This window comes from Sinocyclocheilus grahami, unplaced genomic scaffold, assembly GCF_001515645.1.
Source record: "Sinocyclocheilus grahami isolate Dianchi unplaced genomic scaffold, SAMN03320097.WGS_v1.1 scaffold332.1, whole genome shotgun sequence".
Lineage (NCBI taxonomy): Eukaryota > Metazoa > Chordata > Actinopteri > Cypriniformes > Cyprinidae > Sinocyclocheilus > Sinocyclocheilus grahami.
The window spans coordinates 869782-890383 of NW_015505511.1; the positions used below are offsets into that span (position 1 = coordinate 869782).

General features: G+C 35.8%; 1 protein-coding gene across 5 annotated transcripts in view; it reads right to left on the reverse strand.

The window, feature by feature from the left end:
- tp53bp2b (tumor protein p53 binding protein, 2b) overlaps positions 1–18983 on the reverse strand; it is a 31932-nt gene extending 12949 nt beyond the window's left edge. The window contains exons 1-6 of one of the 5 annotated variants that reach the window (XM_016295247.1): positions 18484–18983; positions 9967–10114; positions 9477–9590; positions 2082–2158; positions 613–714; positions 15–122 (exon numbers count right to left, since the gene is read on the reverse strand). In XM_016295247.1, coding sequence (XP_016150733.1) covers positions 15–122; positions 613–714; positions 2082–2158; positions 9477–9590; positions 9967–10114; positions 18484–18492 — 558 coding nt within the window. In that variant the 5' untranslated portion in view covers positions 18493–18983. Of the gene's footprint in view, positions 1–14; positions 123–612; positions 715–2081; positions 2159–3444; positions 3520–9476; positions 9591–9966; positions 10115–18377; positions 18445–18483 lie in introns of those variants that run through there. The other 4 variants (XM_016295246.1, XM_016295245.1, XM_016295250.1 and 1 more) reach the window with 4 other exon arrangements.
- Between the last annotated feature and the right edge of the window lie 1619 nt (positions 18984–20602).

Consider the following 20602-nt stretch of genomic DNA (forward strand, 5'->3'; position numbering starts at 1 on the left):
CTGCGCAGTTTGGCCTCCTGGTTCTCTGCGTTGTCCCGCAGCAGTCGCAGTTTCTCCTGCTCAGACGCCTGCAGCTGCTGCTGCCGTTGGTCCTGTAGCTTCAGGAAGTGCAGTCGCTGTTCCTGTGAGGAGGCGTCGCAATCTCAACAAAACTCATTTTCAGACATCATTAAGTTTCAGAACTATGTGCCTACTGTTTTCATTCACGCTGATAATGGACAAAACGATAATGGTTTTGATATGGAGATGACTCCATGCAGTTGTTTATTCTAATGACCTTAATGCAAAACTTAGTGCGCAAGCAATAACACCATTTCACAGATAACTTCAAACCTGTTATTAGAAAGAAATGTTGATTTCAACTAACAAACAGGAAATGCTGCTCTTTTCCATTTAATTAAAGTGGATGGGGACCAAGGACAGCCTTGGTTGCCATTCATTTCTATTGTATGGAAAAGAGCAGCATGGGCATTCTGCGGAATATCTCCTTTTGTGTTCAACGGAAGATAGAACATCATACAGGTTTGGAACAAGTAAATTACTTTAATTTTGACAGTTATTTAAAAAAAAATTAATTGAACAGTACATTATGTCAATGGTGCAGTAGGCTACCTTTGTGGCCAGGAGTTGTTGTTGTGCGTTGATCTGTTGTTGTTGCCGTGATGCCATCTCTTGCAATTCGCTGAGAGTGATGTCCATATGAGGAGCTGCCATCTAAAAAATAAATAAATAAATAAATAAATATATATATATATATATATATATATATATATCAGAGCTTTTGCTATTTTATATTGGATGGCTATGAAGAATCTGTATGTTTGGACATTTTATAAGGTAATTTTAAAGGAATTTAATATGGTAAAACTTAGTTGTTGGGTCACTTACATGCAGTTATACGTGTTATTCTGTTTTCTTTTTTAAATCTTTACATGAATCTCAAGTGTTGTGGATCAAACTATGAGTCGACCCTCATTCTGAAAGTTTGATTTACAGTCTCAGTTTTTTATTATGTCTTGTTTGGTTCGATTGAATCAAACTCAAGTTTGTTTCCCCCTTTGGTGCGGATCTTTTGGGCAGGTGTGAATACAGCAATCGCACTCGGGTGCGCACCAAACAACCATACCGAGACCCAGCTGAAGAGGTGATCTCGGTCCGCTTCCAAGCAAACTCTGGTACGGTTGAATGGATGAACCAATGAATGGATGACCTTAAGCACACGTGTGGTTTTGTTTACAGTTTCTGGTTCACTTGCAAAAAGGGCAGTGTGAAAGCAAACCACACAAAACAAAACAAATAAATCAACATTGTATTTGGTCCGGACCAAAGCAAGTGAATTAGCGGACTTTCCTGGTGTGAATACACCCATAAGTTTCTTTAAACTGTAAGATAAATATGCTTTTGCAACGTCACAATTATTTCCAGTCCATCTAACTTTGTGTACATTTTACAGAAAATGTCAAATTCAGGACTGAAATAGCAACAGTAAAGTACCAATAATAACATAAATAAAATAATAAAATAAAATAAATAAATGACAGGGTATTTATGGGTTAAAACCAATATACAAAACAAAAAAAATTACTTGAAGTTGTGTGAAGTTTTATATACACTTAATTGTTTTATACATATCGGATACATAGTTTTAATTACAATAAATAAATAAACATAAATAATCATAATAATATAAAAATATAATATAATATAAAAAATGTAATAATACTATAACTTACATAAGAATAGCAAATAAAACGTTGTTTCTGGGCAACTTGTATGCAGTTATGCATGTTATTCTGTTCACTTTTCAAAATCTTTAAATACATTCCTGTGTGCTGTGGATTAAGTCTGATTTCCAGTCTCCTCAGTTTTTAATCATGTTAAGACATGACAATTTATTTAAATTATAAAATGATAAAATAATGATTTGCAGTGTCACAATTCATTACAGTCCATGTAAAAATACTGTCTATTAAATATTTTTATTTGCACAGCTTACTGACAATTTCCAATTCAAGCCTAAGGTAGCAACAGTATCCAAGAGGGCAGAACTTAACAATTCTCTGAAGGGAATTCATACTCACTCCATTTTCCATGTGTCTGTCTATCGTCCCCTTCACCGCGTTTCTTCTGGCAAGAGACTCTGGAGCCCTGTGACCTCCTGTAGTTAGAGACAGAATTAGCGGTGTTGGCTAAGCTAAACACATTATCGCTTATTTTAGGATTAGGTATTTGTATTAAACTTTGACAAATAATTAGTCAAGCACATTTTGTGTTAAAAACACAAATGGTACCTCAAGTCATGTGGCTTTTTGAGGAGAAGTTTATATTTAGACTTTGACTCAAAGACCAGGAACATTTAGGTTGAAAAAGAGTTGTTGTGCTGGGGTAAACCTCATTACATAATGACTGTTTAGCTGGGGAAAACAACTAGCGCTCAATTATCCTGCATATGACTGCCTGTGCCAGGGTCCCACTTACATAACATCAACACTGGCACCGCTAGCGCTGCTTATGTGAGTTACTGGATAAACCAGTCTAAGAGCAAAACAATGCCCAAATAATGTTCTTGGTCACAGTCTGACACCACAGGGGTCCTAATCAGAGCTTACTGATTACACAAGCATAGGGTTTTACCTCAATTCTGTGTGAAAACAAACCATAAACACAACAGATACGAGTCAAACTGCGTGTAATTGACATAATTATTCTCGACAGAGAAATAAGGAACTCTTTGTGAGGTAAAGCCAGGCGTACAGAGCCGATATCACTCGCATTGTTGTGTAACAGCCGGTCTTTGTCTGGTGAAGAGGGCCAAAGTCACTCTGAGAAATCTGAAACCTCACACATGGTTTCACATGACTGAGATGTTTAAACTTCTCGGGGGAATAGGGAGGATTCACTTCAAACACGCCGTGTAAACAAACTAGTAGAAATTGCGACAAAGGGGATTTAAGAGTTAAAAATAACATGCAAAACAACTGACGAAAAACTACTTTAAAGCTGTGTGAGATTTTATATATTACACACTTTGATGTCTGATTACAAATAAATAAATAAACCAAATGAAAATTCTGTGGTACCATAACTTGCAGAATAATAGCAAATAAAAATATAAATAAATAAATCAGTTGTGTGAGATTTTAAATATATATATATATATATATATATATATATATATATATATATATATATATATATATATATATATATATATATTTAATTGTAAAAAGACATTACAATAGAATAATAGAATCACGAAACGTGGTTGTAGTATATATATATATATATATAATTGTAAAAAGACATTACAATAGAATAGAATTGTCACGAAACGTGGTTGTAGCAATAGCGCACGACGATGGAGTAAACGTAAATAGTCCTTAATTCCAACTTCAAAACAAAAGGACAGGAGAATAACCAGGAGAACTAATCCACACTACTCACACAATCCATTTCATAAACATCAATCCAGGACGATGAGAGGACAGAAATTGAAGGCTTAAGGCGGACGTACACGGTGCGATTCTGAAGGTCGGAACGTCGTGAGCTCTGGCACATGTCACGATTGAGTTTATCCGAAAATCGTACGGAGGCAGTCACACACGACACGAATTTACTACGATTTTACAAACTCTGACGTAAGCATTACGTTTTGCGCCATTCATGAAAATATGGATTCTGAGGACGAAATAGTTTTCTTTGTGGCAGGCGGCTTGATGTCCCAAAAAAAAAAAACGTAGACAAAGGGCATGGCAAAGAGAATGGCTGAAAAGCAGAGAAAATCATGGACTTTCTGTTCTTCATAAAGAACTCGAGGGAGTAGGCCATTTCTGAATTTCTGCTCGTTTTGCCGGAAATACAACAGGCATATTCATTCATAAAGCTGAACGGCAAATTTGGCACATTCGGAATAACAAATAAAAAATAGAACTGTATAATTAAACAAAAATTATTATAGACTATATGGTTTTTGTCATGTTCTGATTGGTCAACTTCAGATTGATCGCCAAATCGTCTCGTTCAACCGTACATACGCCACAAATTTAAACCGACAGTATCCGATTTTTTTTTACATGTTTGAAAATTATCGGGAGGTCAGGAGGTGCTCATAACGTCTGGGATCGGCTCATAATTCTTCTCACACGGTACGAGCCGCGACCATGCGAGCATCTGCGATTTTCTCCCGAGAGAAAAAAACGCCTGCGAGCTCATACGACAGCAAAAATCGCACCGTGTACGCCCGCCTTAGACAGGCAAACAAAAGGAGCAAACGAGATGATTAACAAGGTGACGTAGAAAACACAGGTGAACAGAGTGAACTAATCAGGGCAACTACACTCTAAAAAATCCTGGGTTATTTTTTTTAACCCAAATGCTGGGTTGAGCCTTTTGGGTAATTTTCAGTGTTAGGGTAGTTTTTGTGTTACCCAGCTTCTGGGTCAAATGTAAAAACCCAGTGTTTGGGTTGTTTTGCAGCTCCTGGGTCAGACATAACAACCCAATGTTTGGTAGTTTTTGTGTTACTCAGATCCAGGGTCAGACGTAACCCAGCGGTTGAGTTATTTATCGCTGGGATTTCGCGTCCTCAGATCTCTTCACGAGAGAGCAGTTCTAAGTGCCATCGAATTGATGCATTCTTCGGTAAAATACAGGTTTGTGTACATTTTATTTTATCTATAAAATCGTTACTGTGCTGTATATCATTCAATTTTATGCAGAGCAACATACAGGCGTGCGGTGTGAATCACCTTTAACGAGTGTCTGCGGTCTTTTCTCATGATGGAAAAGCCTGATGCTTTGCATAAAATAAACAATTTTATTCATAAACGTACAGAATATAATACTTTGGATGTTAAAACATGTCCTCAGAGCTGTTTATTGTTTGTTTATTGGCAGGTTATGGAGTCACAGCATGTTTCGGCTAGAGTGAAACGCAGGGCGGCGGTCCGTTCGCAGTTTCCCGCCGAACACAACTCCAGCTCGGGCTCGAGAACCAGCGCCGTTATGGTGGAAACAGAATAACAGAGATTGGTCGATTACACGTGAATTACTACTGTTTAATGTTGAATTTTTCTTCTAATGTTTGTTAAACGAGTTTAAATATAGGCAATATGCATAGCCTATTAAAAACGATATAAACAATGCTGTAAATGATAAATAAAGGAAGTTATCATGCAAACCAGTGGTTGTGTGGAGTATTTTAGAAAGGTTTAGAGGATTTAAGTTAATCTGTTAATATTAGTTAATGTATGAAGCAAAAAAATAAGCTAGTAATATAGTAAAAATGAATAAACCCATTAGCTGGGTTAAATCAACCCATTATGATGGGTTAAATAAACAACCCAATTTGCTAAATTGGGTTGTTTTTAACCCAGTATTTTTTAGAGTGTAATGGAAACTAGGGGTGCTTCTCAATTCTTATTTGTGCATCCTCGTTTCCTTTCCTGCTTCCTTTCCTCGCGTCTTAGCTCCCCCCCTTCAGGATGCGAGGGAAGGATGCAAGGAAAAGACGGGAGGACGGAGGAGTTGAATCAAGTGAAATGCTATACCCTCGCTCCCTTTAGGGTCACTTCAAAGCGTCATCAGCTGCGCTAAAGGGATCTGCCCTTATGTTGTTAAAGTTTGTTATTTAAGACATTCATAATAAATATTAATAAAGCAAGATGCCCTGTTTGAAATATATGACATGTATGGTTTATTTAAACTGCAAAGGTAAAATATAAATTAAAATTATTACAACGGATGTGAAGGGGGAGGAGAATGTATACGTGCGTCAGGTTTTTCGATGAAAAACACTTCCGCAAAGGATACACCTGTTTATCCTCGCTCATAGCTCCTCAGGAAGCCTCCTCACCCCTCGATCCTCGCGGTGCAATTAGAGAATTTAGATGTCCTACAAGATGGCTGAGCTCGATCGGTATTCGGTAAATTTGTGGTGCCATAACTTAGACAACAATAACAAATAATAAAATATATAAATACATAAATGAAAAAGGGTATTTATGAGTTAAAAATAGCATGCAAATCAACTGACCTAAAATTAATTTAAGTTGTTTGCGGTTTTACATATATAATATAATATATAATAACCAAAGAAAAAAAACAGTAATTACTTACGCAACAACCCATTATGATGGGTTAAATAAACAACCCAATTTGCTAAATTGGGTTGTTTTTAACCCAGTGTTTTTTAGAGTGTAATGGAAACTAGGGGTGCTTCTCAATTCTTATTTGTGCATCCTCGTTTCCTTTCCTGCTTCCTTTCCTCGCGTCTTAGCTCCCCCCCTTCAGGATGCGAGGGAAGGATGCAAGGAAAAGACGGGAGGACGGAGGAGTTGAATCAAGTGAAATGCTATACCCTCGCTCCCTTTAGGGTCACTTCAAAGCGTCATCAGCTGCGCTAAAGGGATCTGCCCTTATGTTGTTAAAGTTTGTTATTTAAGACATTCATAATAAATATTAATAAAGCAAGATGCCCTGTTTGAAATATATGACATGTATGGTTTATTTAAACTGCAAAGGTAAAATATAAATTAAAATTATTACAACGGATGTGAAGGGGGAGGAGAATGTATACGTGCGTCAGGTTTTTCGATGAAAAACACTTCCGCAAAGGATACACCTGTTTATCCTCGCTCATAGCTCCTCAGGAAGCCTCCTCACCCCTCGATCCTCGCGGTGCAATTAGAGAATTTAGATGTCCTACAAGATGGCTGAGCTCGATCGGTATTCGGTAAATTTGTGGTGCCATAACTTAGACAACAATAACAAATAATAAAATATATAAATACATAAATGAAAAAGGGTATTTATGAGTTAAAAATAGCATGCAAATCAACTGACCTAAAATTAATTTAAGTTGTTTGCGGTTTTACATATATAATATAATATATAATAACCAAAGAAAAAAAAACAGTAATTACTTACGCAAAAATAACAAATAAATTGTTACATTTAATAATCTCCAGCTTTTGTCACGTGAATTTAGGGGTTTGATTATGTAGGAGTGGCAAAAATTAACAAGAATTAGAGAAAAGTTGTGTGCATTGAATGTGTGTGTGTGTGTGTGTGTGTGTGCGCGAGTGTGTGGGCATATGTGTTAGTGACTGAATTCTTGGATGCGTTCAGATGGAAAGTGAGGACTCTCTCTCTTACACACACACACACACACAATGAGTAGCCGTGTTTGGACTACACCTGTTCATTACTCTCACACAGGTGTTCCTTCACAATCTGCACTCTGCAATATGAGATATACATATCAGTATTATCTTAATTGTTTCTCCTAAACAGCATTATGATTAAATGGATATCAGATCTGATTCTCAGAAATTTCTTTTGAGAAAAAGACCCTTGTTATCTCACACGGGTCTCCTCTGGAGTTTCAGAATAGATGCCAACAATGTCTGAAACTGGGCTCAGATTTACCAAGATACCAAATTATGCAATTAAATGTCAACAACTGTCTCATTCGTGACTGTCTTAATTTGTTCTTTTAGGCGAAACTTAGTTGATACCTAAAAAAACATCCCCTATACAAGCAATACAGTTTTCCATTGCGTGCACATGCTTTTAGGACACAAGATGATCTTTTAGGACACTATTCTGATCTATTCCCCTACCCTTAGGCAGTGCCCACAAAACAAGCCGTTCAGCAGCAAATAATTCATGCCTCAACACCGCCGTAACCACATCCAATGTACAACCCCTCTATTCACAGTCTCCCATAAAAGGAAATGACATTCACGCCTGTCCGCAACGGCATGTCCACACTGACAGCAGACTGCCGAGGGGGAGAGGATGTAATCGAACGGGTCCGTGATTTGGCATGGAAAAAGAGCCAGTTTATATTAAAATTGCCATCTAACCATACAGCAGAGAGTAAATAATAAACAAGACCAAACATTCTCTACCTCTTTCATAGTGCTACTGTCTTCAGTGTTTAAAATCAGGCATCAGACAAGAAGTTAGAAACTAAAAGTAGGTAATCTGGGTGCCTATATTGATTCCTTTTTTTCAAAGATTTTAAACTTTCTAACCATTTTTAAATATATGTTGCAATATAATAATGGCTTCAGAAAGGTAACTGGATTGATGGTAACAGGGATGATAGTTTAATTTGTCAGTGAAACTATATGTTTTCATTATTTATGGAAGGATTACTTAAAATTTTTTTTACAGATTAATTTGATGACTCTGAATATATCCTTTTCAATTACTACTTGTCTACTATATATGTATATATATATATATATATATATATATACACACACACACACATACATACTGACTGGTAACAGGGCTGACAGGTAATCCTGAAATGTCTAGGAATACATCCTTTTAGATTATTAGTCGTTTACTATACAAAACCATGGTAAAAGTGCTGACATTTTAAGACCCAACTAACAAATATAATTAAATTGAATATAAATTGATAAAAAGAAGACTTTAAGTTGTCCTTGTATAGCTCACTTCTTACATGGATGATGTTATTACTATTTATGTATTTATTTATTTATATAATGGTTAATTTCATTACTTTAAAAAAGAAAAATATATATAATAGTAACAGGGTTGACAGTTAAAAAGATTAATTTGACGTAGCGAAACTACAGTATGCTTCTTACATAGAAAATTTAATCCGGAAATGTCTAGGAATACATCCTTTGCATTTATTGGTTATTTACTATACAAAATCATGGTAACAGAGTTGACATTTTAAAACAGTTCCCAACTAGCATTAAACTTAGGATAAAGTGATAAAATGGAGACTATAAGTTGCCCCATATAGAGCATATAATGCAATTACAACAAAGGTTTTATTTTATTGATGGAATGGTTCATTTCATTACTTAAAAATTAACAACATTTGTTGACATTTATACAGAAAAATTGGATGCACTGAAATTACAATATGCTTCTTATAAAGAAAATTGAATCCTGAAATGTCTAGGACGATATCCTTTTCAATCTGTTGTTTATAATACAAAATCATGGTAACAGGGTTGACATTTTAAGACAAATTTACGACTAACAAACATAATCAAACTTTAGACAATCTAAAGATGTCCCTTGTAAAGCTCAATTCTTGAAAGAGAAAATAATTTTTAATGGAATAGTTTATTACTTTAAAAAAAAGAAGAAAAATTATAGTGGTAACAGGGTTGATGCACAACTTAAACCTTAAACTCAAACAAATAAAGCATGTTTAATAAAAACATTGTCCCATCTAAAAAAGTAAATAAAAAAAATGCATTTGCTAACATAGCAAGGAAAAATACACAGGTATTATATACACAGGTGGGGACAGGCCAAGAATGCATCCTTATAATGAAAGGAAAAAGGTGAAATGTGTATTAACACACAGTAATATGAGAGACAAAAATGCCACCAGTTTTGCAAAATGACCCAAACACATTCTGTGACTTTTGAAAGCACTACTGTCCTATTGACTTCTCTCTCACTCCCTTTCTCACCTGTATCGTGGCCAGGTGCTCGGTCATGGCGCAGGAAGAATCGCACTTCCGCCCTTTGCTGACCCCAGCGCTGCAGTACTTCGATAATTCGCTCGCTGTCACCAATCACACGCTCTAAAAAAGACACAACCAATAGGAAACAAGGTATACAAATTAGGTGGCAAAGATCCATTCTAGAGTGATACATCACTGCACTGCACCTGTCCATAGTCGCATGGACAGGTGCAGAAAGATGAATTCTATGAATTTTATTTCTGTAACAACTTTGTAAAAGAAAGAGTTCACTTAAAATAGAAAATTTTGTCTTCATCGTTATTTCTTTGGTTGAACACAAAAGGAGATATTTTTACAAATGTTCATGCTGCTCTTGACAAATAATGACAGAATTTAAATTGCTGGGCAAACTGTTGCTTAAAAAGTGATCCATATAAAAATAACATTTTGGAATGAACTTGCTCAACAGGCAAACAACACAAAAGTCAGCACATACCAGATCCTCTCCACATCTCAGCCAGATAGCAGTCCACCTCCCCCGGCTCTTTACACATGTCCACCACATCTCGACACAGCGTCTCCGGCGTGATGGGAAGCTCAGTGAAGTGCTTGTCACTATTGCTGAGGTACACCGTTAGGAACATCTGAGTGAATAAAAAAAAAGACACAACATGGGACGTTATAACAACAGACAGAAAAAACACTCTAGAGAAAAACATTTGTTAGTTCCTCAATTAATTTTTGATTCTCTAGTTCTTAAGAAAACCATCCATGTACTTGTATTTTAAAGAAACCACACCAAAATGTAATTCTGTGATCTAAAGCAGTGTTATTTTTAATATTATTTCAATCATGAAAACTCTCGGAACATTTTAGCATGGTGATGGATATGACAATGTTAGGGTTAGGGTTAGGTTAGGTATTGGCGGAATAGATCTGCTACGCTGCTGCTGAATTGCTGCTGCTGTTGGTTATTGTTGGTTATTGCTGTAGTTGTAGATTATTGCTGCTGCGAGCAAATACAGGAACTTGCTACTGCCAATGCATACGGCAATACAGTGCTGTGAGTATTTAAGACATACTGCTGCTGCACAAAAAGCATATAAAATACCCCGTAGCAGATCTATACAGGTGGAGCTGGGGAAGGTGGAGGGTTTCAGAGAAAAGTGAGAAAGTGAATGCTAGCTAGCCAGCCATATAAATGAAAGGCAGTAAGCTCATTGGCTGCATATGCAGCATATCAGCTTGTGCCAAGTCGTTTAACTCTCTGAATATCATGTTACGTTAACAACTAAATTAACAAAATGTTTAAATTTTGTAGCTTCAGTTTAGTTTTTGTTTTAGTTATTTTATGTTTATTTGTATTTTTTATGTAGTTTTATATTTTATTTGTTTAAATATTTTTATTTAGCTTTCAATCATTTTAATTTTGTAATTTGTCATTTTTATTTTGTTTTTGTAATTTCAGTACTTGAACCTAAACTTTTATTTCAGCTGTCAAGGCAGCATATTTACAATTTTCATATTAGTTTTAGTAATTTTAGTACATCAAAGTTTATTTCAGTTAGCTGCCAATGCAAGTTTATACTTTTTATGGTTTTCATCTAATATTTATATTTTATTTCAGCTTAGGTTTTTGTAATTTTGTTATGTGATTTTGTCTTTTTATTATTTCAATTTAGCATTTTTAATTTTAGGAATTTTAGAATGCCAACTTAAAATTATACTATTTTAGTTGGCTGCCACATCAACATTTCTTTTTTTATTTATTTAGTTTAAGTTTTGTTATTTTCTAATTAAGTTTTTGTTCTTTTTTATTTCAGATATATTTCAATTAACAAAAAATATTTAACAACACTGAACTTATAATGTTACAAACAATGATTTTCTATCTCTCAAGAACCATACAGACAACACAAAAACCCTATACAGCTAAAAATTGAGGCAGCTTCATTACGAATGCTCTCAATCATCCACACTGTTTATAGATATGTGACTTTATGCCAGATGCCCACGTAATCTTATAATACAGTTGTGATTGTGGGAGAAAATGCCAAGATGAATGGTTGACAGCAAAAAAGATGCTGTATTTCTGTCTTGGCACTTTAACTGCAGCCAGCACAGATGGCTGTCACATCAAGAGGGTTCTTATCCAGAAATAAAACACAAGCATGGGGTTATTAGTCAGAAACCAAGGAGGTAATTGATTTGTAATTCCGAAGTGAACAGCAGTTTTGGAAGAAAAAGACAAGGTTGTTGTCAATGTGGGTTACATCATTAATGTAAATTAATGATAAAATGAATACGATTTTTTTAATAAACAAATAACGAGAACATAAACTCAACATCTTAACTGATAAAGAGTAAGCATTTTTTGAAGGACAATTCTGCTAATGTGTGTTTATTTTCAGACTATCGGTAGCAGAGTTATCACTGCTGATAGAGCGCAAAAACACTCAGCAGTTCTCTGTTACTATGTGTGTGTGTGTATGTGTTTTCATGCTTTGCCAAGCGACCATGAGGTACTACTGTCACACCAGATGGGTAGAGGCAAAACTCAGCAGCTCTTCCACCTTAACCTGAGTCACACGACGGGACAGAAAACAGTACTGCACAACAATTCCTGAACGGACATATTTTATTACACGCTTCTCTGAAATACTTGATTCTGATTGGTCAACTGTGACATTATGCAGTCACATAAGTAATGGCCACTAATTTTTCAACTGTTTTCCCATTAACTAATTTCTTATGTTGTATTACTTTATAGGCTCTTTCATTCATATTAAAACAATTTGAACTAAAAATACTGATGAGTTGTTTTTATTTAATTTATTTATACTTATCGATATTTCTTTTCTATATATAAGGATCAATACAATTTTGTAAACCTAATTTTGTACATTTTGCAATCTCAAATAAATATTGTAATGTGAAATTTACTTAACTGACTAACTGAAATAAAATAAGTACTAAAACGTACCAAAATTCCTCAAACTAAAATACAAATAAATTAAAGCTAAATCAAAATATTTAAAAAATAACTAAAAAATTAATTTAAATTAAATTAAAATAAATACTGAAAATATAAAATAAAAGCTAATTCAAAATATGAATAAATACTATAATGGTACATAAATAACATTTTTTAAAAAACACTGCACTACCTGGATTTCAAGAAGGTAAATTGATATAAAATTATTTCAAATATTTGAATCACAAAAAAAAAATTAAATGCACTAATGCTATTTTAATATTATTTTTAACATTTACATTTCCAGGTTTTTTGTCTAATTTAATATTTATATTTTATTCCAGCTTTATTTAAATTAACAGAAACAATGTAAACTAAAATTTTAGTAGTTTTGGTTAACAATAACGACACAAACATTTTGCTGAACACACTTTTCTCGATTGCGATTTGGTTGTTGCTGCAGACCACCACAAACAGCTGTAATTAACATTAGTCCTAACTGATATTTTTAAAATAGCTAGACTTGTCCAAATGGTTATCAGTATTTCCTGATCTGTGCAATATCAGCGTCGTGACATTTGTGTTCCGTCACACACAGCTGTGCGAAATGGCTTTAAAAGGCTTTCACTCATTCAGTGCACACACACTTTCACACATTCAAGTCTAATCTGGCTTTGGATGTACACATGACTGATAAAGCACTTGTTTCCGTGCCTACTGTCATGCTGCAAGCATGAATAAATGTTTGACAAGATTCAGTCAGGAATAACTGTGGTTAGGCTTGTAATCCAGTAGTCTTTTAAAAAAAAGTCCAGCTGATCCAAAAAGGTCAGTAAAAATGAGGCCTGTTAAAGACTGCGGATCGCCACCACAATGGTTGCAAATTGTTCTAATTGCAAAAAATTCTAAATTTCATCAAATAGAATAAAATTAAAAAAGGGTAATCACCGTCAACATTAAAGGGATAGTTCACCCCCCCAAAAAAAAATTCTGTGATTAATTACTCACTCTCATGTCGTTCCAAACCCATAAGACCTTCTTTCATCTTCAGAACACAAATTAAGATATTTTGATCAAATCCTAGAGCTTTCTGAACCTGCATAGACAGCAACAAAACTGACATGTTCAAGGTCCAGAAAGGTAGTAAGGACATTGTTAAAATAGAGCATGATTTTGTCTATATCAAGAAAAGCAACAATTTGGCAACCAAATATTTCGTTTAAGGAAAATTTTAATCATATGAAGAATGTTTTTTCAACTATAAAGAATCTTTTGTGGAATGGAAAGGTTCCACAGTTGTTAACTGTTCTTCATGAAACCATCAATGCCAATAAAGAACTTTTATTTTTAAGAGTGTTTATTAGAATCCATGGTTCCATGAAGAACCTTTAACATCCATTGAAACTTTCCATTACACAAAGGTAAAATGGTTCTTTTGGAAGGTTCTTTGACGAGCCTAACATGGTTCTTCTAAGGCACTGCTGTGAAAAACTCCTTTTTGGAAGCTTTATTCTTAGGAGTGTAGACCGTAGCCCTTCTGTTTAAGTTAGATGGATGATTTTATTTCTCTCAGACCATTCTGTCTGAATCTCTTGGGTTGACCAATGAAAGCCTTAATTAGATGAATGACCCTCGCTGGAAATGGAATTTCATTAATCTCCCTTTAATGTATATCTTCCTCTAATGTCCTTACATTAGATGTCTAAAATCAAGCTAAACGCTAACCTCATTTGTCTCTGGGTTATGGTTTATAAGATGAGCTCTTAAAAGATCTAAATTGAATTATGGATGGAGCATATTGCCTCATGTCTACATACAAACCGCAGACCTCTTATGTAGTATTTTCCTTTTTGGAGATGTTAATTCTTTATTGAACGCATATGGTGGTAAATTATTCCTATGGTGATATAAGTGTGTCTTGGAAGCCATTGCAAAAAAAATGCTAAAATGTTCAAATTAAACATTTATTTCTGCCATCGTCATATTTCCAAGACATACCAAATAGCTATTTTCCAAATTTCAGATACAATGCTACAATGTATTTTGGTCTCCCGTCATTAATGATTTTAAGTAGGGCATGTGTCTAAAAGTCTGGCTTTTGAATCCGCATTTGTGTACATAGTACATTAAATCCTAGAGAGATCGCACACAGAAAAGCCCTTGTGCCGAAACCCAGCCCGCAGCGGTGATCCCAGAGTAATATTTCTGAGAAATCTTAAGTGACATAATGCTGTCCTATGGCATGGTACAAAGCTTTAGGATTACTGTAATAAAGCACTAGTTTGCAACAGGACACTGTTTATGTTTCCACAGGTAACCACAGGTGATGTAATGGATTTGAATAGTCAAACATACTGGCATTTACCATCAGCTGACAAGCACTAAACTCTCACTGAATTTCCTGGAGAACTCAGAGTTTAAGGTTAAGTTTGAGTCATTTCCTCACTTTTTACACACAAAATAAGATAATTAAAAGTGTGTTTTAACTGTTTTTGTCCATACAATGAAAGTAAAACACTGGACCCAACTGACTTTCATTGTATGGACATAAAAACACATGGAAATTGTATGCTGGTTGATGTTGGTCTATGTCTGATCTGAAGACAGGTTAAGCTGGTAGTTGGTTAAGCTAGTTTAAGAAGACAAACACAACATATGTTGTTACCCATCCAAGCTGAACTTCTCAGCATCTAGAGTTTCTTATCTCCAGTTAATACTATGACATAATTTCTCTAACTGATCGGATTTTATTTATACTTTTATGTGTTCCCTACACATTTCCAACATGAATGCATTCAGTATGTGGCCCAGTTCATTGGGTCATTTTGAGTGGAGAAGGAAAAAGTACACCATTCCCTTGCTATTCAAAGTCAAGGGGCGTAGCCTCGGGCAACTTTGCATTTCGTGCATCAAAAGAATAAACATTAAACAAAAGGTTTGATGACTAAACCATGCCTTTGTCAACAGTCCATTTTCAACAGAGTGCACAGCTTTGACGTAATGATATTCAGGTTAACGCCTACAATCATTAACCCTAAAGAGTCTCAAAACTAACCAAGCCGCAAAACCTCATAAATTGCATGGCATTTGCAAAATGTTTCCATAATAGGAAGCATTCTTAATTATTTTTCCTGTTGTCGAATGTTGAAAACAGTAGACGCATTGTTCAACTCAGATGGATAACCAATGGCATCGTCTGTTCTGCAACATACAATATTCAGTGCCTGTACCACATGGTTTTCATTAACTGTAAAGGTTCATTGCCTTGACTATTGGAGCTTGTGCAAAGGTGGGCAGAAATCACATTCGACTGGATGAATGAAAGCAGTCAGCCACAAAGTCGAAGAAAATCTACTAGCCTATACCTACACAAAGAGGTAATCCAACGCATGCTGAGAGCATCAATTATTCAGTCTGATCACTACAAGAGCATCTGTAAATACATGCTCTGATCGGACAACACTTAGGAGCACGGTTTACTCTACAATGTGGGTTTATTTAGGCTCTCATGCGTTGTTAGGAAGTAGCTGCTCGTTGCTTTTGTAAGTCACAGGACAGAACCCGCAGATTCAGCAGGCTGTCAGCCCGCAGTGTGTGTGCGCGTATACGGGCACAGAATCAGCCATATGGCCCCTGCAGTGGATTGACACAAAGCACGACTAATGTGAGGATTAGCCTTGAGTTCATACACTACCCTCCTGCCCACACCATGACCCTCCGAAACCCTTCGGCTACCGGGAGAATAAAGTTGATTGAATAAAAATGCTGAAGCTTCAAAAATATAGAGTCGACTCACTCAAGGTCCTTGATGGTTTAATTTTAAAAAAATAACAGTTGAGCCAACTGCATATGTCCTCTGTTCAGCAGTACAGACCCTGCTTATTGTAGCTAGAAATAGCTTAAAGGTCAAAGTTAAAACATTCCGAGTGCCTGATTACCGGCTGGTCCTTGAGAGCCGGGTTTTCCAAACACAGACTCCTCTGCATAGCAGCAATGTTGTGGTGTGGAATGTGATCTTGGCAACGGTTGCCATGGCAACCGGCGGCCGCAATTCTGGTCATTGTTTCCCGCTGAGGCCTCAGGTGGCTGAAAGGGCCTTACAACAATCAGCAATATTTATAACTCCTAATGCACAGCCTTTGAACTGAAGTGGGCTACATAATTAAATTACTACAAACTAATCTTATTCCACAAGTGCTCCCGGACCAAGTCATCTATTCGCCTGTCAAATCAATTTGGAGTCTTGAAAATAGCTGCTCTGGGTACTTACGCTATGGGAATTGCACAAAATACATGCCCACACGAAGACCCTACAATACCTTTCAACAGGGGGAAGCTATGCGACCAAAATCAACTTCCTCTAGGGGAACTCTAAACAATGCCTTGATATTCTGAATGCAGTTTTAGTTCAAACTGCAACAAGGACAATGCAGGTTAGTTCTGTTAAATGTCACACTGAGAGGAATATCCCACTTCTACTTTTTTCAAACACAATTGTTGTTTCTTTGAGAATTAAGGGAGCTAGTAATTCACAGGAAAAACAATGAACTCAGCGTCTGAGGTACAAAATGATTTATGGAACAAAGAACACAGTCAGTATTCAGACAATTCTCAATGCTGAAAGAATACGCTTCATCACAAAGCTCAAAAACACTGTGGTTCTCTCAAACACAGAGTATGCCCTCAAATAGCTGCTTTACGTTTCTGGAGATTATCTATGATCTTAAACTGACCATGACTCAAACTGAAATGATGATCCATTAAGACAAATATTTCTTTGCAAGCTAAATATACAATGCTGTTGTATTCGCCTCAAACACACACGCCAGTGCTACTGTACATATAAACACTAAATATAGTAAAAATACAAAATTTTGAAGGTTTCAAAATAGCGCATTTCCATTGAAACAATACCTAGAAATTAAAATGTCTAAAGTTGTTGTCTCTGCAGGCCATTCATTTCATTTTTCACATTTGTAAATCCGTAAAATGAAAGCTCAGAATGTCTCATTTGAGTTTATACACAGGGATTATAATTTACATTAACGCAGAAAAGCTATAAATCCATGGATACTACTGATGGTTCATCCAGATTTAAGGCGGACATCCGGTGACAAAGCCGGTGGAGATTAAGGACTTGCTTGAAAATGAACCTTCAGTTCAACGAGTTTTACCCAGGACTGGATGATTATTAGAAATGTACTACAATGAAAAGGTCAAAAAGACAAATGGCTCTTGTCATCAACGTGGACAGAGGTGACACGATCATATGTTTTTACTGTGGATGGTGGGGTGTATGAATGTGACTCACCAACACCACGAGTGACTCACTCATATGATTAGTGACAGCAAAGAGATAGCAGGCATATCGCACACTAAAGACTATATATGTATAATCTCAAATACTATGTTAACATCAAATGACTAACATTTCTAAGCTTTCTGTGTAGCAAATAACATCATATAGGGTCTGGCAGGTAAATTATATTGTGTCACATTATTGAATATTTGGTTGCGTTCTGTGTTTATAATGTAATATTTCATTTTGTACATTCTCTGGCACCTTATTTAACCCAAGGAACAGCAGAATGACTTCAGCTCTAGTTGAAATGTAGGTGTCTACATAAAATCGTTCTTCATTTCATCCTTCCTTGCATTTCTTGATCAATTTCAACACCTGTGCTGAGGTTGTTAAAACATCTAAGGAATCATTTACTGGAATTAATTAAAAAGATACACAATGTTCTGGATCATTCTGTGTTTGTTATCAGAAAGCAAGATATGAAATCTAAACAAGAAAACAGGTCATTCAATCCCTACCTATTTATTTGATAGAATCCTCTTTATCACCATAACACTGCTTCCTAGAAATATATCTAGTCCATCTGATACAATCAAAGCTGCTTGGATGAACACAAGAAGTGACATCTTACCAATGCATTTGTTGAGTTCATCAATGACAAAGAAGCACTGGTGATGTTTGGAGGTGAAAATTAATGTATAGCAGCATATTATACACTTAATCTCGACTGAACTTACCGGCATCATATTGAAAAAGACCTCTAGATATTGGGTATTCCTTATACTGAAGAATATAAGACCTTTCCCTGGTCTCCCAAGAAGTGTTTCTTATTGTTGTTTTATATGCAGGTAAATTATACACGGATTATCCTCTTCTTTTACGTATCATTATTTTAGATTAGTCTCCTCGGTTATTGTGCGACAACTTTGTAGCGTTGGTTTATTATAGAAACCTGTTGCAGAATGAACCAGAAATGAACTCGGTAAATACAGTAAAGTTCCTTATACGAATCGCTCAGACGTAAGGAACCGCAGACCACCGAACCATTTGTGTAACGTTACGCAGCGATTCGCCGCCGCTGTACAACAGAAGCGAAATAAAGATAACGGTCGTCCGCGAACGTATCAGCTATTGTCCGCTAAGCTGATTGCAGGTCTACATTATATCTGTGCGAGCGAGGTTTTTTCGTTGGATCAACAAACGCAACCCAACCCAAGATAACGCTGCGCGAGATCCCGAATATCCCCGGCGCGTGCGTGACAAACTCCGCCTCGCGCCGCCCTCGCGCTTCCCGCCCACTTCATCATCGTTATATCTGAGGAGGCGTTCGCGTACAACTAAGAAACGGTTTGAAGATTTTATATGGCTTTGTCTTATTTAACGTACCTCATACTCTTTAGAAGCTTTTGAGGTGAATATTGAGGAATATGACCTGTTAGTAATATTGAACGCGATAAATGGAAGACCTTTGATGTCGGTACAATATTCGTTTTTTTCCCTCATATAGTTTCATTGTACGATTACACAAACTAACTAACAAAAACTTATAAAATGCTATCGAAACGTTGAGAAAGACTCATAATAGATTAGACATGACCAGGTATTGAACACTGACAATCAAGTAGCTAACAGAAATAATCTTGTCCCTTACAAAAATTAACCATTGTTTTATTATAGTAGCCTAAAGGTGTAGTATCCATGTTTTTTATTTATTTATTTATCTTTTTTTTGGTGTATTGATTACCATTTGTATAATCATGGTTTTACTAAAAAAGTGTTACCATGGCTTTTGTAGTAAAACCCTGATTATACAAATTAATTAGTGCTTAGCATGGTTTAATAGTAACCATGGTTTTATTTGTAGTAAAACTATGGTTAATTTTCGTAAGGGGTGTTGCTGGACATGGTACTATGGCAATGTATTTTGGATATGTTATGTCAATATTTGGATGTTTTATGCATCAATATGACAATCATTTGTCGTTCACATATCAAAGTCCCCGGGTATTACCATGACACCATCCCTGTAGCTTTTTAAAAATTATTATTATTATTTGTAGTAAAACTATGGTTAATTTTCATAAGGGGTGTAAGCTGGACATTGTACTATGGCAATCTATTTTGGATATGCTATGTCAATATTTGGATATATTATGCATCAATATGACAATCATTTGTCGTTCACATAGGCTATCAAAGTACCCGGGTATTACCATGACACCATCCCTGTATCGTAGTGCCACTGTAATCAGGTGTTAATCAGGTCAAACCAGAATACACGTGGAATAAATTAACATATATATCAGACATTTGACAAGAATATACTGTGTTGACTAGACCTTCCTTACCTGACCTACTCGGGTAAAGGCTGTCGTGGTACATCAGTGGCTAGTCTGTAATGGCAAAAATAGAGATAACTCAAGTATGATGCACATACCTCTGGCAGATCTGTTATCTTAACTATAAGCATAAGCTTTCAACACTGTGGCTGAGATGATAGCCAGGTGGTGGTCTGTATTAAAGCACTGTCTGAGAATGCAGCTGAATGGTGTGTGGTGCAAACTATTGCCATAAAGACAAGAAACATCTTGAGCAAAAGCTATTATAATCATGGTTCAACTCATTGAAATGAAGGGGGTTAAAACTACTTAGAGGGGCTTCCATAGAAGAATGGCAACAATCAAATATACCTTAAAATATAGGGACTGATCCAATATTTTGGTCTTCAAAGCATTTAGGGATTTGAGGGGAAAAACTCCTAACCCTATTTCAACACAATTCATCCTGAACCATTTGTTCTACAAACATGAATAAGAAGATGTATTATATATATATATATATATATATATATATATA